General features: G+C 53.3%; 2 protein-coding genes across 20 annotated transcripts in view; one reads left to right on the top strand and one right to left on the bottom strand.

Moving 5' to 3' along the window:
* Positions 1-4646, bottom strand: part of ZSCAN10 (zinc finger and SCAN domain containing 10) — a 17136-nt gene extending 12490 nt beyond the window's left edge. Inside the window, exon 1 of the mRNA XM_081555024.1 lies at positions 4472-4646. The gene's annotated coding sequence lies outside the window, so the exon portion shown is untranslated. The remainder of the gene's footprint in view (positions 1-4471) is intronic.
* On the top strand, positions 4339-16904 carry ZNF205 (zinc finger protein 205). Of its 19 annotated transcripts, none has more exons than XM_081555071.1 (7): positions 4339-4653; positions 9165-9310; positions 12868-13081; positions 13338-13429; positions 13784-13904; positions 15346-15444; positions 15704-16904. In XM_081555071.1, exons 2-7 carry the CDS (start codon positions 9254-9256, stop codon positions 16744-16746), a joined length of 1626 nt encoding a protein of 541 aa, XP_081411197.1. In that variant the 5' UTR covers positions 4339-4653; positions 9165-9253; the 3' UTR covers positions 16747-16904. The 19 variants fall into 19 exon arrangements, with proteins under 19 accessions (XP_081411197.1, XP_081411192.1, XP_081411189.1 ...); XM_081555066.1 differs by lacking the exon at positions 4339-4653 and adding an exon at positions 8385-8485; XM_081555063.1 differs by lacking the exon at positions 4339-4653 and adding an exon at positions 8385-8485 and having other exon boundaries at positions 15343-15444.

Below are 16904 nucleotides of genomic sequence, written 5' to 3'. Positions count from 1 at the left end.
CAGCTAAAGCAGAAAAAATTGAGAACTAAAGAAAAGGTGAACCACTGTATGATTTATTTAATTATTTTTAGTTCTACCAATTTATTGCTACCAACCCATCTCCCTCCACCCTCATGCACACATGCCAAGTAATGTAACCCCATGGACTGCAACCCACCAGGCTCCTCTGCCCATGGACTTTTCCAGGCAAGAATACTGGAATGGGTTGCCATTTCCTTCTCCGATTTATTTATTTTTAACACAGTTTTTTCTTAAAGCTCCAATAGGTTCCAAGACAACACTTCATCCTAGCTATGTGTGTATTAGTCACTCAGTTGTGTCCGACTCTGCAACCCCATAGACTGTAGACTGCCAGGCTCCTCTGTCCATGGAGTTTTCCAGGCAAGAATATTGGAGTGGGTAGCCATTCCCTTCTCCAGGGAATCTTCCTGACCCAGGGATCAAACCTTGGCCTCCTGTATTGCAGACAGATTCTTTACTATCTGAACCACCAGGGAAGCCCCTTCATTCTAGCTATAGGTGGTGCAGATGTTATGGCAGGGAATCCAGATGTTTAAACATGCATGGGATTAAGGATCATCATTGCCTCAGACACTACTTTTTCCCAGATTTCTAAATTCCACCTGTGACCAGGGGACCCTTAGCTTTTAGCTCCTCAAGTTTCTTCTGCTCTTTCTGTATCAGTTTGAATGCTTTATTTTCCTCATCTATCTCCTTGGCTTGCCTTTGTGGCTGGACATGGTACCTGCCACCCCTTCCCCAATTTTATTTTAATTAATTTATTTATTTTGACCACAACATGCAGCTTGTGGGATCTTTGTTCCCTGACCAGGGATCAAACCTGTGCCCCCTGCATTGGAAGCATGGAGCCTTAACCATCTCATCAGTCCCCAAGTTCCATAGGTCTGATAGCCTAAACATTGCTCACATCTGTTTCCCTACCTCCACTGCCACTACCAAGTCCAGGTCACCGTCGTCTCTTGCCTGGATCATAGCAATGGCCTAACTGGCTTCTTTTCATTCACCTCCTTTTTTCGTCTCCCCCACCCCACCCCCACCCCATACACTGCACATCATGTGGGATCTTAGTTTCCCAACTGAACCCTCGCGCCCTGCACGGGAAGTGCAGTCTTAACCACTGAACCACCAGGGAAGTCTCCTTCCTTTTTTCTTTTAAAGTGGACTTTTAGGTGAACTGCACAAACATCTGCGCAAACTCAAAATGAAGCGCGTGATGAAATTCCACCAACTGAAAACAGCCCTTTAGCGAGCATCCCAATCAAATCAGAATTCACTGGCACTGTACTCTGTTGCCCCCTTGTGGTCACTTCCCTTCCCCCATAATCTCGATCTTGACTTCCAATCACAGCAGATTTGTTTGGTCTGTTCTGGAACTCCGTGTAAACGAAATCACACAAGAGGAACTCTCCTCTGACCTTACTCCACAGTGGGGGGACTCATCCACGTGATGCTGATTCCCTGAAGATACCCCCGTGGTGGTGTTTATTCATTCTGTGGCTACACAGGGGTGGCTCTTCAGTTTGGGGCCACACTTAATAGTTCTTGTAGGTCTGGGAACCATACAGGTGTGTGACTGTGGGGCGTTTGCCCAGGAGGGAATCGCTGTTTCACAAGGTATGTGGATATTTAGGTTCAGAAGGTTCTGTCCCACCTGTGCAGGGAGCTGGTACCATGTCCTCTCCCGCTGTCTGCACACTCATCTTGTGCATTTCTCCTCCCAGTCCTAGGACCAGCCATTTCTCCATGGAGCCCCGATTCCTATCATTACTGATTTTTTTTCACATTATAAAGCATTCACAAAAATAGGATTTTTAAAGGGAGAAGTAAAACTAATGTAAGTTCTACATTTCTTTTCACACCCAGTCAAGTAAAAAAAAAAAAAATAGAAGAGATATTTGTGAAAGGCCACATGACATGTAGAGGAGGGAGCCTTCGAGCTGAGGGTAGGGGGCAGAAACTGCATGCAGCAGGATGAAGGGCTGGAAACATTAGCTGAAAAGGACATCAAGGGCGGGTGTCTGAGTGCCATTGTCATCTGCTCCCATGAGTGGCCTCCAGGAGGGTCCTCCAATGCACAGCCAGTCACAACGCCTCCTAAGTGCCCCCATCCCTGCTTCAGTGTCTTTCATATTCGTGAGTGAATGTGGGCTGAAACTCTACCCAAGACTGGGGGACACTTTAGGGTATCCGATAGCAGAAGATAGCCACAGCAACAGAGAAGGGTATTTGGGGATAATGACAGTGACCTGGTTTCCTAAAAATGCAGCAACTTCTAAGGAGAAAGTAAGTTAATTTACTCTAATATCTACCCCCAAAGAGCCAGGTGGAGTGACTATTGAGCTCAGTCTCAGTAGTCTCAGACAGTCCCCTTCCTACCTGTACTGTAAGCTGTCTTTAGTGCCCAGGTAGGAACAATGTTCTAGAAGGTGGGATGTGGGTGTTTGGGAAACATCCAGTCAACTCTACTTTTCTGGCCCTGGTGTTCATGGCTTGCCTGACTGAAGCGGAAGCTGCTAGACTTGACAATCATGGTAAGAAATGCTTGGAGCTGCTGCCTAGGGAGGAGCCTCCTTGTCCTCCTGGAGCTTGCCCGAGGCAGGAGAGGGCCATATGTGCCAACTGTGATGTGCAGACTTCTGAGCCAGCATCACAGCTAAGATCCAGGAGCCAGGTTTGGGGTTGGCAGTCTCTCTACCTGCCTTGTTTGCAAGATCAGAGGTTAGGGGCTTCCCTGGTGTTCCCGTGGTTAAGAAACCACCTTGCAAAAAAAAAAAAAGAATCCACCTTGCAGTGCAGGGGACACAGGTTCAATCCCTGGTCCAGGAAGATCCACAAGCCTCAGGGCTAAGCCCGAGTGCCACAACTACTGAGCCTGCACTTCGAAGCCTGAGAGCCAAAACTACTGAGCCCATATGCAGCAGCTACTGAAGCCCATAAGCCCTAGAGCCCATGCTCCATAAGAAGAGAAGCCACCGCAATGAGAAACCCACACACCACAACTAGAGAGTAGCCCCTGCTCTCCACAACTAGAGAAAGCCCCTCCACAGCAAGGAAGACCCAGCCAGCCAATACTAAAGTATTTTTTTAAAAATCAAATGTTAGTCTGTTCACTCCCTGGAAAGAAGCAAAGGTTCCACCATGAGAGCTGCTGGGTAGTTTCAGTTGCTGCAAGGCCAGGGCATCAAGGAGTGGGTGGTGAGTAGATTGTGATGTAGCCACACAACAGAATGTGCCACAGTTACAAAACAGCAAGGCCCTGCTTGAGAATGGCAGAACCCTTGGCACATAACTATCTGTCCAAATCAGCACCAAGACTTGACTGAACTCTAGCACGGCTTCCAGCAGCATACGGCTATGATAACTGCAGACCCCCCTTTAAAATGCCTGCCAGAGAAAGCTCCACGCTGTGGAAATTACTATTTGTTCTAGCCAACACCTGATGATGGGCCCCTCACCTCACTTTCTTAGAGCATTTACTAAACAAGGCTTATAATGTGAACATGTCTCTTTCAACCCAGAAGCATCCCTCACAGCCCTGAGAGTCATACCTTTGAAATGTACTCATTAGAAAGAACAGGGCCTCTGTCTCCCTTCCCCGTGGGAGGATGGACTCCGGACTCCCACATCTGCCAGCTGGCAGACACACACCCCCAACAGCATCTTCACTGACCGGCTCTTTGTGATCATCATTTCACTTTTCTGACTCTATTGGCCTCCCCCCCACACTCCAATTCTCCCTTTGAAACACCCAGTCACCTCTGCACATAGGATGGAGCTCAGCTCTTTGCCCTGCTGTCTGTAGATACCGCATAAAACCTGTTTTCACCACTTACTAATGTATGGTTGAGGAGAAGGCAATGGCACCCCACTCCAGTACTCTTGCCTGGAAAATCCCATGGACGGAGGAGCCTAGTAGGCTACAGTCCATGGGGTCGCTAAGAGTCGGACACGACTGAGCGACTTCACTTTCACTTTACCCTTTCATGTACTGGAGAAGGAAATGGCAACCCACTCCAGTATTCTTGCCTGGAGAATCCCAGGGACGGCGGAGCCTGGTGGGCTGCCGTCTATGGGGTCGCACAGAGTCGGACACGACTGAAGCGACTTAGCAGCAGCAGCAGCAGCAATGTATGGTTGTGTTTGTCTTTGACAGGCTGCATGCTTTGCTTTCTCTATTTCTATGTTTTTCATACTGAACATCTCTAAGATATGTGTCACCTACGTAGAGGGGGCAAGTCAGCAGCATACACTCATTTTTGGAACAAAATTCCCATCAGACGTGGAGGGGCGGAGATCCGTGACCCGGGAGGCTGGACTGAGCGCTGGGCGGGAATTCGCGCTCGCGGGTCCCCGGAGCCGGCGCTCTCGGGCAGAGGGCCCTCGCGCAGCCAGCCCCATTCTCCCCACGGGGAACTCGAGGGCTCCTGGGCGTCCGCCCCTCGGTCCTTACCGCCCCAGTTGCCTACGTGCCCCTGGTCCACAGGCGGGCTCCACGAGAGACCCAGGAAAACCGGAAGTTGAAATGGGCAGCTGGACGGGAAACGCGGCCACACCAGCCAAGGTCAGGTAGCAGCACGATAAACCTCCAACCCAAGCGGGGCTGCCCTCTGGGGCGCGAACAAGAGCGCGCAGGTAAGGGCGACTGGGTTGCGCTCTGTGGGCGGGACCATGCGGAAGATAGCCAATCACAGTGTCTCCCGCGGGGCGGGGCGGGGCAGAGTCGTTGCCTGGGCGACGCGCTCCCCGCGTTGGTATTCTGCTGGCAGCGCAGCTCGGTTGCGCCGTCTTGTGCGCATTCCGGGCCTCGCGTGGCTCCGAACGCGTCCTCCAGCGGCCCCCTCACAGCCAAGGGATGGAGTCGCGGGTTCCCTCTACGCCTCGGGGGGTCAGCGGACCGCCGGCCGCCTGAACACTCACGACCTGGTCTCCAGCTGCCCTGAGAGTTCTTAGTTATTTTTCTTTTTAAAAACTTTTTTTTTTTTTAATTTATGGCTCCACCTACCTAACATTTATCAGTTCATTTCAGTCGCTCAGACGTGTCCGACTCTTTGCGGCCCCATGGACTGCAGCACGCCCGACTTCCCTGTCCTTCACCAACTCCCGGAGCTTGCTCAAACTCGTGTCCATCGAGTCGATGATGCCAACCAATCATCTCATCCTCTGTCGTCCCCTTCTCCTGCCTTCAGTCTTTCCCAGCATCAGGGTCTTTTCCAATGAGTCAGTTCTTCGCATCCGGTGGCCAAAGTATTGGAGTTTCAGCTTCAGCATTAGTCCTTCCAATAAATATTCAGAACTGATTTTCTTTAGGATGAACTAGTTTGATCTCCTTGCAGTCCAAGGGACTCTCAAGAGTCTTCTCCAACACCACAGTTCAAAAGTATCAATTCTTCGGCGTTCAGAGTTCTTTATAGTCCAGCTCTCACATCCATACATGACCTCTGGTAAAACCATAGCTTTAACTAGACAGACCTTTGTTGGCAAAGTAATGTCTCTACTTTTTAATATGCTGTCTAGGTTGGTTATAGCTTTTCTTCCAAGGAGCAAGCATCTTCTTTTTCTTCTTTTTCAATGGTTAATATTTGATCTGATATTACTCGATTATTCCTATTTTTCTTGACTTCTCTCACATTCCTTCATTTGCCTTATCGTCTCTCTTTCCTAAGGCTAAATAAATCTCTGCATTGCCCTGTCTCCAGCCTGGTTTAACCATCTTAATTAGTACGTTTGTTTTTGTTTTTCTTATAGCAAATGATTTTTTCCCCTAGTTTTTATTATCCTGGCTGTTTTTGTAAGGTCCTCTTTAAGACCTGAATCAGCTCGCAGGCCAGTCTGGGGGGAATTCACAGAGTTATTGGGTTGACCAAAAATCCATTTTGTCCAACCTCGTATTTACTAAAGATGGCATTTTCTTACTCAAGCTCACTGAAATCACAGGATACCAGAGTTGGCATTTGTTGAGCATTTACCATGCCTGAAGTTCCAAAAAGCCCCTTCATCCGTGATAATTATCTTATAAACAGGCTCCTGAGGTAATTACACCCCTAACCTGGTGACCTGTGAATGTGACAGCAGATGTTTTCTGCTGGAATTGTACATAGTTCTTAAACTGCTTGTTGGTTTTAGTCATGAACATCCAAACATCAGGATATTTCACATAAAAATCTAATTCTTTTTTGGCTTCTCTTGAAAAATCCTCAAGTTTTTGGCAATATCAAACCCCCAACCACCCCCTTTAAACAAAATGTGGTTTCTTGAGACTCTTGAAGTCCCTCTCACTCCAGTCTTATATCCCAAGCACTGATCGTTTATTGTACTACCTGGTTGTGAGTGAAATTTGCTCAGTTGTGCCCGACTCTTTGTTACCCCGTGGACTATACAGTCCATGGAATTCTCCAGGCCAGAATACTGGAGTGGGTAGCCTTTCCCTTCTCCAAGGGATCTTCGATACTACCTGGTTACTGAAGGCATTTAGGTTTTTGACCGCTTTACTTATTGACTCACTCTGCCCTGGTGCCTTTCTGAAGTCTTTCAGGGACTGCAATTCTCACACAGCAAATATTGATAATCCTTGCTCCTAGACCTGCTCAGGCCTAGAGCAAGCCCTGGAACAGTTTCCTCTCGTTTCCAAGGAGTTAATGTCTGTCATATAGTAGGTACTCAATAAATATTTTCTGAACAGTTAAATAAATGCTGAGACTTCATTTGGTCTAGTTTAGGTGATCCCATAGTGGCATCCAAACCTCTGGGCTTTCTCAGTATCCCTGAAGTAGCCCCTTTTGTCTGATAGAGAAACATTTGCCCAGGAATCAGGACACACACACTCTCTCTGCCCTTGGTATACTCACTCCTGGGTGTGCCATGTGAGAGATGGTCCACCTCAGGGTGAATTCCTTTACTCTGGACACCGGCTTGATGAGGAAACACTCCCAGGCTGCACAGTTCATCTTTTCCAAGGCCCCTTGTGCCTTTTCCCTCAGTTTATAACCCTCTCTGGCTTGAAAACAGTATTGACTCTTGATACAACTTTGTTCACCTCTCTTTACCTTGAGGATTAAAATACCTGAAAATACTGACCAGAACCAAACTCCAGGGGTAATTTTTCTTTCATCAAAGTGATAGTACAATCCCTCAGAATTCTAGGACTCCTTAAACAAGTTGAACTCCACAAGCAGAATTGCAAACCCAAAATGCTGCAAGGCCAACCAAAGCTGGTAAACTGAGAGCAGACCCCTAATGGGAGGAATACCGTCCGGGGTTGCTCTGGTTGTTCTGCTTTCTCAAGACAGTCAATCTTATGGGGACTCTCCTAAGTTTTAAGTTTTGGGATCTAAGTTGTTTGTTTGTTTTTTTTAATTAAACCCTTGTTGAGCGCACACAGCAAGCACACCAAGGGGGTGGTACAGGGGCCAGTGGTGTCTGTCTTCCTGGGTGATGTGGATGCATCTCAGAAGACTCTGATGGGCAGAAGGCAGGGGGCCTGGGAACGTTCCCGGGGGGAATCTTCCTGGTATCTGACTACAGGGCTGGCCCTCACGCCTTTCCTGACACCCGGTCTCCTGTGCCCTGTTAAGGAGGGATGGGTGCCTTGCCCCAGGAAGTGAAGCATAGTCTCTGCTCTCCCATTTTGGGAAACTTAGTTCTCAGGGTCTGAAGGAAAGACAGAGTCGGAGAGGTGGACTACGAAGCCATCAGGGTTGTCTGAGGGTTTGGGACCCCATGCTGGGTCAGGGGTGGCTGGGTCAGGCCCTTATGTCACTTCTATCCCTAGCTTTGAGGGGGAGCTGGGGGTGGGGGGAAGGTGTCTGGAAAAAAATCAGATTAATGCCACATCTTTCCAAGGTGTGAGGCATGTGGGGTAGGGGTAGGTAGAGAGTTGTTCCCAGGTCTCTCTGTTTCCTAGGATTGCTCTTAGGCAGCGAGACCTCCATGCCAGCCTTGAGGCGAACTCGAGGACCTGCTGACCACTCTGGGAGCCTTAAATAAAATCCAAGGACGTCTCCACGGAGACACCGATAAGACCTTCAGAAACTGTGTACTGAAAAGGACCACCGTGTCCCTCCACTGGGCAGTGTCCGTCGTGTAAGGACAGCTGCAAATTTGAAACGTTTTCAAATATCAAAATCCTTCATCAAAATCTATGTTCCCGCTTTGGCGCCCCTGCTTGGCTGGTTTCACGAGTACAGGCCGGGTAAAGCGGTCGTGAGCCAGCAAGGAGGATGTGGGAGTCGTCTCCCGGCCGGCCGAGAGCAGGTGCAGCCGGCCTCGGGACCCCAGACCCGGAACCCTCCAGGCTGGGAACCCTGTAGGGCTGCAGCTGCGCGGGGAACGGGATCTGGGAGGGACTTCCTGTCGTCCCTAATCCCAGTCTCCACCGGGTTCCCTGCGCCTGGTGCAGGCTGCGGAGACTCCCTTCCCCGGGGGCGGGGGCCCCGCCTTCCGTAGCGCCCCCTCCGCCTCCACTTCGGTGAGAGCGGGGCTGGGAGGGCGCTTGGATCCCAAGAGCCGCGCGGGTGGCCGGCTGGCAGGAGGGGCCGGGGTCAAAGGTGGAAGGCTACGGGCTTGCGGGGAGAGGAGGAGGCCTGGACCAGGTTCGGAGAGAGGAAGGACATCATTCGTGCGGGACCGTGAGCAGGATGGACGCCCGGCCCGGGCGGGTGGTTGCAGCCGCAGGGAGGGCTGCTGAGAGCGGGCGGCTCAATTTCGGGATCCCAGGTGGGACCGAGTCAGGTCGAGCGCAGGGTGGGTGTGTGTGTGTGTCCGGGGCCGGGAGACGCCGGGGTCTCGATTCCTCCGCCGAGCTGGCTGCGGCGGGCGGGGCCCCGCTCAGCACCTGTTTGGTAGCATCTTTGCAGATCTTTACGCTCCTGGTGACGGGAGATACAGATTCCAAAGTCCCCCAGCTTTCCCTAACCCAGCTGCTCTGAGATTCGGAGTTGTTGCTTCAGCGATAAAGGGGATCACAGAAAACAGCATTCAGTCAGAGCGAGGAACCAAAACACAGCTTAGAGAGGGAGGCCGTTGGAGGGCGTCCGGGAGGCTTTATGTCCGATTGGGGCCAAGGATGGGTCTGGTCCCGCGTGGGGATCTCGGAGCTTTCAGGGGGTGTCCAGGAGACGCTGGCTGATTTCCTTTCGCTCATCCAGGCTCCTGGCCAGAAGCTGGAGGGGGCTTGGCCAACACGAGCACGAAACGACTCAACGGTGCTTTCTGGCTCTGATATTAAAAAAAAAAAATGTCTGCAGACGATGGAGGCATCTGGGCTACCCAGGACAAGGAGAGAGCCCGAGAGGTATGAGTGGGATGTTGGGAGGGGGAGGCATGCACTGGAAAGATTGGAGTGGGAGGGGATTTTCAGGGCAGGGCATTTGAAAGAGACTCTCTGAGGGAGCAAGGCTGGTAGATGGGTTCGGGTGTGTTGAAGAGAAGGTATGATGGGAAATACCTTCCACCCGGGAATGACTTCTATGGGACTGTTTTGCTTTGCCTGGTGAATTCATAGTCAGCAGACCAAAAGCTACGTAAGATGGTAAGGGGGTTGCATGGGGGGTCCTACAGGTGGGATTTGCTCCGGGCAAATGGGCGCATGGGAAGCCTCACCCCTCTGCCTCGGACCCCAGGTCCTCTCACTCTGGGCCTGAGCACTTAATCCTTCCTGTACCTGTGTGTGTGTAATTAACAAATCTGCGGGAGGACCAGGGTCACCAGCCACGGGGGAACCTGAGTCAGCTGCAGCCAGGTGTGTGACCTTGCACAGGGCCCCTGGCCTCTGGGAACCAAGTGTGCCCTCTGTAAAATGCGGATCATGTGCCTGCCGTGCCCACCTGTCTCGGCAGGTGGTGGGGAGGCTGGGAGAAGATAATAGGCAGGGGAGTCCTCTGTGTGCAGCTTGTCAGCCCGTAGGAGCTCATTACTGCAGCTTATTAACCAGCACCACCCACAGCAACTAGATCCTGGATCAGAAAAACCTGGAACTCCTCAACTAGAATTCCAGTGGTTGCAAGTGCAAAGACAAATCAAGTGTTTGTTTTCTGTGTTCATATCATAGAAGCACAAAGAATTTTTACCACTGCTCTGTTTCCCTTCCATCATGCCTTTGTAACACCCAGTGGGCCTCATAGGTCCATAGCATTCTCTGCTGATGTTGGATTCTGTCAGCTCCCACGGGAGAGTGATAATAATAATTACTAGCACTGCTCTTTGTTCTTCCAGAACTTTCTGGAGACGGTAGCTCTCAAGTGTTACCTGTGCGGAGACAGAGCAGCTGGGTCTCAGAGGCCGCCTGGCCCATGTGGCTCCTAGGCACTTTGACTCTCGGCTCGAGGTGTTTCTTGTCCAGACCCTAACCTATACCCAGGTGGGTGGGGAGGTGGAGGGATAGACTTGAGTTCCCAGCAGGAGGCTGGCTGGTGCCCTGTGCTGTGGGTGAGATGAGGCCTCACAGGACCTCCCAGTGCAAGGGAAGTGACTTTCCCCAGTGCTCTGCTCTGCTTTGGGCTGAAAGGCTAGTGACCAGAGGTTACAGATTTCAGCCCTGGCAGCCTGACTCCAAAGCCTGCCCCTCAGCCTCCCAGAGGGCTGGGCCCTGAGGCTGCTATGAAGGGGGCAGGGAGGGCCCTGGAAGTCCCACCGTGGGAGGCAGTGCTGAAGGGGACAAGCCTGGGAGTTTTCTTTCCATCAGACCTAGGTGGATGCAGGGACTCAACACATTTAGAGGTACCCTTGGACTTTTTCCAAATCAGAAACTCCAGCTTCTGAAATGGCCCAAGGCCACAGGCTTTCCTGTCACTTTCAAGAAGTGGTGGCCCTGAGTTGAGTTCCAGTCTTGGCCAAGTCACTCCCAGCTCTGTGACCTGGGGCCATTGTCTGATCTTGGAGACTGGGTGTGTTAGTTTCCCTTGTTTGCTATAACAAAGGACCACAAGGTGGGTGGCTTAAAACAACCAGAATTTATTCTCTCACACATTTGAAGGCCAGAACCCCAAAATCAAGGTGTCGGCAGGGCCCCCTCCCAAGGCTCTAGGGGAGGATCCTTCCTGCCTGTGAGCTTCTGGTGGCTCTGGTGTCCCTGGGCTTCTGACAGCATCATTCCAATCTCTACTAACAACTTCACGTGGCTTTGCCTCTGTTTCTATGCCCTCTTTTTTTTTGTTTTGTTTTTACTTGTGGGGTACTAGTTCCACGACCAGAGATGAAACCCTGGCCCTTGGCAGTGAAAGCTTGGAGTCCTAACCACTGGACCACTGGGAAATCCTTGTGCCCCCTCCTCATATAGAGACACCAGTCACTGGATTTAGGGCCCAACTTATTCCAGGATGATTTCATTTCAAGATCCTTAACTCATTACATCTGTGCTGAGTTGCTTCAGCTGTGTCCAACTCCTTGCGACTCTATGGACTGTCAGTTCAGTTCAGTTGCTCAGTCGTGTCCGACTCTTTGTGACCCCATGAATCGCAGCATGCCAGGCCTCCCTGTCCATCACCAACTCCCAGAGTTTACCCAGACTCATGTCCATCGAGTCAGTGATGTCATCCAGCCATCTCATCCTCTGTCGTCCCCTTCTCCTCCTGCCCCCAATCCTTCCCAGCATCAGGGTCTTTTCCAATGAGTCAGCTCTTCGCATGAGGTGGCCAAAGTATTGGAGTTTCAGCTTCAACATCAGTCCTTCCAATGAACACCCAGGTCTGATCTCCTTTAGGATGGACTGGTTGGATCTCCTTCCAGTCCAAGGGACTCTCAAAAGAGTCTTCTCCAACACCACAGTTCAAAAGCATCAATTCTTCAGCGCTCAGCTTTCTTCACAGTCCAACTCTCACATCCATACATGACTACTGGAAAACCCATAGCCTTGACTAGAAGGACCTTTGTTGGCAAAGCAATGTCTCTGCTTTTTAATATGCTATTTAGGTTGGTCATAACTTTCCTTCCAAGGAGTAAGCGTCTTTTAATTTCATGGCTGCAGTTACCATCTACAGTGATTTTGGAGCCCAAAAAAATAAAGTCTGACACTGCTTCCACTGTTTCCCCATCTATTTGCCATGAAGTGATGGGACAAGATGCCATGATCTTACTTTTCTGAATGTTGAGCTTTAAGCCAACTTTTTCACTCTCTTCTCTCACTTTCATCAAGAGGCTTTTTTGTTCCTCTTCACTTTCTGCCATAAGGGTGGTGTCATCTGCATATCTGAGGTTATTGATATTTCTCCCGGCAATCTTGATTCCAGCTTGTGCTTCTTCCAGCCCAGCGTTTCTCATGATGTATTCTGCATATAAGTTAAATGAGCAGGGTGACAATATACAGCCTTGATGTACTCCTTTTCCTATTTGGAACCAGTCTGTTGTTCCATGTCCAGTTCTAACTGTTGCTTCCTGACCTGCATACAGGTTTCTCAAGAGGCAGGTCAGGTAGTCTGGTATTCCCATCTCTTTCAGAATTTTCCACAGTTTATTGTGATCCACACAGTCAAAGGCTGTAGACTCCATTATATCTGAAAGACCTTTAATCCAAATAAGATTCCAAGTAGACATGAATTTTGGAGGAACACTATTCACCTGACGCAGCTACACTCAGTTTCCTCATGTATTAAAGAATAACAATCCACACCGCTCTGGGAGGTGTGAGGCTCACGTTGGGAAGAGGTGTCTGCCCCGTGGGCACCTGCAGGGCCATGCGCAGCCTCTCTCCCTTCCCCCACGGTCCTGCCTGCTGGTGGGCGTGAACCCAGGTGTGCGGGTCTCGGGGATGGAAGCAGGGCAGCCTTGCACTTGGGTGTACAGTCCGCCACACGCAGGGTCTGCCTCTGTGTCTCCCACCCTCTGTCCCAGTGCTGACACAGCTGTCATTCCTAGACTCCGGGTCATGGGCATTCTTGTCAAGAAACGCTCTCTGAATCAGAGGGGACAGTGCCTCTGGGAGAGGCCCGGGAGTCATGCCACATCAAGATGGAGCCAGAAGAGCCGAACCCTGAAGGGGTGTCGCAGGAGGCCAGAGCTCAAGGAGCGCGGGGCTGGGTGCCCCTAAGCCAGGGTGCTAAGGAGAAAGTGTGTTTCCTGCCTGGAGGAGGTGAGAAAGGGACTGGGGAGAGGGGCCCTCTCCCTGCTCCCAGCCCAGGTATGGAGACCCAGGTGTCTGCCCCACCTGCCTCCCAGAGGCTGCCTGACTCACCCTCAGAGCCCACTGACCCTCCTCTCGGGTCAGGTTGGGGATGGAGTTGGAGGCAGCGTTGGGGTCCCTGGTGGGCCTGGCATTCACTCACTCCCGGGAGCAGGAGGGCCAAGCAGGGCGAGGTGGTCACCTGAGGATCTCTCTCCTCTCTCAGTCCTTCCAGCCCCCCAGATCCCTGTGCTCTCCCGCGAGGGGAGGACCAGAGACCGGCAGATGGCCGCAGCGCTCCTCACCGCCTGGTCCCAGGTGAGTGTCCACATCCAGGGCTGGAGGAAGAGCCAAAGGACGTGGAGGGACAGTGTCTGTGATGGAGTTGTGCTCTGGATCTGAGTGCTGGACCTGAGGGTGGGGGCTAGAGATCCTGAGCTTTGGAAGTGGTGCCAAAAAGGAGTGTTGCTTTTGTCCTCTGCTGTCCACAGTCCATGGTTCTTGCCCCCAAAAGTCTTCCTTAGGCAGCTGCCCTGCTTCACCAGAGACCCAGGGCAGCCCTCACCCCAATCGGCAAGATGGGGGTCCAGGTCTGTCCTCGTCCTGGCACCACTGAGCCCCTCCGCCACGTCCCAGTGAGTCCCGGAGAGGGGGCCTGCTGTGTTGTTTCAGATGCCGGTGACCTTTGAGGACGTGGCTCTGTACCTCTCCCGGGAGGAATGGGGGCGGCTGGACCACACCCAGCAGAGCTTCTACAGGGAGGTCCTGCAGAAGAGGAGCGGGCTGTCCTTGGGTAAGGGCTGGGGAATCAGAGGGGCCCGTCCACCGCCACCTCCTCCCCCATTTCCAGGGCTTGAATCCCCTCTTGCAGTTCATCCAGACCTCGCTGTCCTATAGAACCTTCCTAGTGGTGGACATGTTCTTTCTGTGCTGATGTGGTAGCCACAAGCCAGATGTAGCTAGTGAGTCCTTGAAATGCAGCTGGAGCCACTGAGCTCTTTTATCCCATTTTAATCAGCTCAGATTTGAGTTGAAGTAGCCACGCATGGCCAGCAGCTGCCATGCTGGACAATGCCCACCTAGAGACTCTGCTTCTCTCCAGTTCTTCTATAGCTCCTTCCAGTAGTGCCCCTTCCTCTCCCCCTCCAAGCCCAGCTTCAGAGGTGTATGAGCAGAAAGCTTGGCTCCGGGCCGGGTTGCAGGCCCAGGGGATGGGGAACGGTGCCAGCTGGTCCCTCCAGGCCTTTGACTCTGAGCTGTCATATCCCCCTCCCAGGGCCGTGTCCTCTTCTCAGAGGGGCCTTGGTTCCCTCGGTTTTTCTCATGGCAGGTAATTAAGTCCCAGGGCTTTGATTCCTCAGTTTCAGGCTCTAGTTTTCATGACAGAATTTTATGAGGGTTTATGGGAAAATCAGAGAATTCATTCGATCATTTGGTCAGTCAGTCTGTCTGCCAGTGCATGCATGTCTGTTACACACCTGCTAGTCCCGGTGGAGCCACAGACTGGGTGATTCCACCCTCTGACTTTGGTGGTGGGTCTCAGGATCACAGCAGTGGCTCTGCTCACGCCTGTAATTATCTCAGGTTTGCTCGCCACCCAGTGTTGGCACTCTCCAGGGCCCCGGCCGGCAGGTCCAGGCAAGTCCTGGGAGATCAGAAGGAACCAACCTCCACTTGCAGCCCCATGGTGGGCCTCATGAATGCCCTAAACCACCCATTGGTCCAAACGTTCCTTCCCTCCCATGGGGCTTGGATCAGGTCATGAAGCCTGGGGCCCCCTCTGCCGTCTTCCTGACTTCACCAGAATTCCCAGGCCCTCAAACCTGGGGGACTTGGCAAATGGGCCGTTGGCCCCTGACTTCTGAGTGGTCGGTGTCCCTGGCCCTCTCACCCCAGCCCTCCCACCAGCCTCTCTCTGCCCACTGTCCCTGCCCCAGGAGCCCTCTCTGTGGTCCTGGGAAGGTGCAGGTGCAGGAGAGGAAGACTGCATCTGGATTCTGACTGAGGGGGCCACTGCTGGGGGCTGTGTGACACGGGTGGCCAGCCCCGAGAAGAGTGTCTGGACGATGCCTGGGAAACTGCATCCTTAGACGGTGTGGCCATCTAGCTTGTCCTGTGTTTGCAGAGCTGCACCCCCTCTTTCGCTCCATCACCTCTCCGGGGGGTGGGTGCTGGTATCTCCCACTGTGCAGCCCGAAGGGCCCTGACTGAGCGCAGCATCTCTTTCCAAGCAGGGTTTCCCTTCAGCAGACCTTTCTGGGCCTCTCAAGTGCAGGGCAAGAGTGAGGTCCCGGGCTCCAGCAGGCAGTCGGGAGATGAGGAGGAAGAGAGAGGTGCGTGCAGAGGGGACAGGTGGGCGGGGCAGTGGGGTCTTGGCTGTCACTCTCTGATGCCCCAGGTCAGTGCGGGCTGTTTCCTGTGGGGTGCAGACACACAGCCCCTCCTGGGGCGGGGCCACCTGCCTCCCCTCCTGTGTAGAGGTGGCTCTTGCTTCCAGGGTGCCCCTCAGGTGCTTGCCCTAATCTCCATCTCCAGAACTCCCCTGGGGCCCTCATGAAAGCCTCTCTCTTGCTGGAAACCCTGTTTATCCAGGAGTGGTGGAGGCGGACAAGGAGGAGCTGGCTGCATCCCTGGGAGCCCTTGGCGATGTGAAGTCCTTCAAAAGCAGAGTGGGGAGAGCCCAGGGGGAGGCCCCGCGGTGCGGGCAGCGAGCAGCCAGCGGCCAGAACTCAGGGCCAGCCGAGGAAGATGTGCAGCCCGGTCCCATGGAGGAGGCACAGCCGGAATCAGCCCCGCCTGACACTGACCTCCCGAAAACCCAGGAAGGCCACTTCCCAGAGCAACCCAGAGAGGGGGCGACGGCCGCCCCCGAGAGCAGCGAGGAGGGCAGGAAGACCTACAGGTGCGAGCAGTGCGGCAAGGCCTTCAGCTGGCACTCGCACCTGGTGACGCACCGGCGCACGCACACGGGCGAGAAGCCTTACGCCTGCACGGACTGCGGCAAGCGCTTCGGCCGCAGCTCGCACCTCATCCAGCACCAGATCATCCACACGGGCGAAAAGCCCTACACCTGCCCGTCCTGCTGGAAGAGCTTCAGCCACCACTCGACGCTGATCCAGCACCAGCGCATCCACACGGGCGAGAAGCCCTATGTGTGCGACCGCTGCGCCAAGCGCTTCACCCGCCGCTCGGACCTGGTCACCCACCAGGGCACCCACACGGGCGCCAAGCCGCACAAGTGCCCCATCTGCGGCAAGTGCTTCACGCAGAGCTCGGCCCTGGTCACCCACCAGCGCACCCACACCGGGGTCAAGCCCTACCCATGCCCCGAGTGCGGCAAGTGCTTCAGCCAGCGCTCCAACCTCATTGCGCACAACCGCACGCACACCGGCGAGAAGCCCTACCACTGCCTCGACTGCGGCAAGAGCTTCAGCCACAGCTCGCACCTCACCGCCCACCAGCGCACCCACCGCGGTGTCCGGCCCTACTCCTGCCCGCTATGCGGCAAGAGCTTCAGCCGGCGTTCCAACCTGCACCGGCACGAGAAGATCCACACAGCGGGGCCCAAGGCCCTGGCCATGTTGATGCTGGGGGCGGCCGGGACTCTGGCGGCACCCCCGCCTGCCCCTACCTAGGAGGCTTGGAGGGAGGGGCCGGGGCATCTGCTGTGGGGGTGTCACCTGGGAGACCCAGGAAGGGAGGCGGGGAGGTGCTGGCATGGGGGTGGCAACACGAGAGGAGCTCGGATGAGGACCAGGCATGCTCGCCGCAAATTAAAGGCCTTGGAATTCAA

The sequence above is a fragment of the Giraffa tippelskirchi genome, chromosome 13 (assembly GCF_054371585.1).
Source record: "Giraffa tippelskirchi isolate mGirTip1 chromosome 13, T2T-mGirTip1v1.2.pri, whole genome shotgun sequence".
Classification (NCBI taxonomy): Eukaryota; Metazoa; Chordata; class Mammalia; order Artiodactyla; family Giraffidae; genus Giraffa; species Giraffa tippelskirchi.
This window is presented reverse-complemented; position numbering and strand designations above follow the sequence as displayed.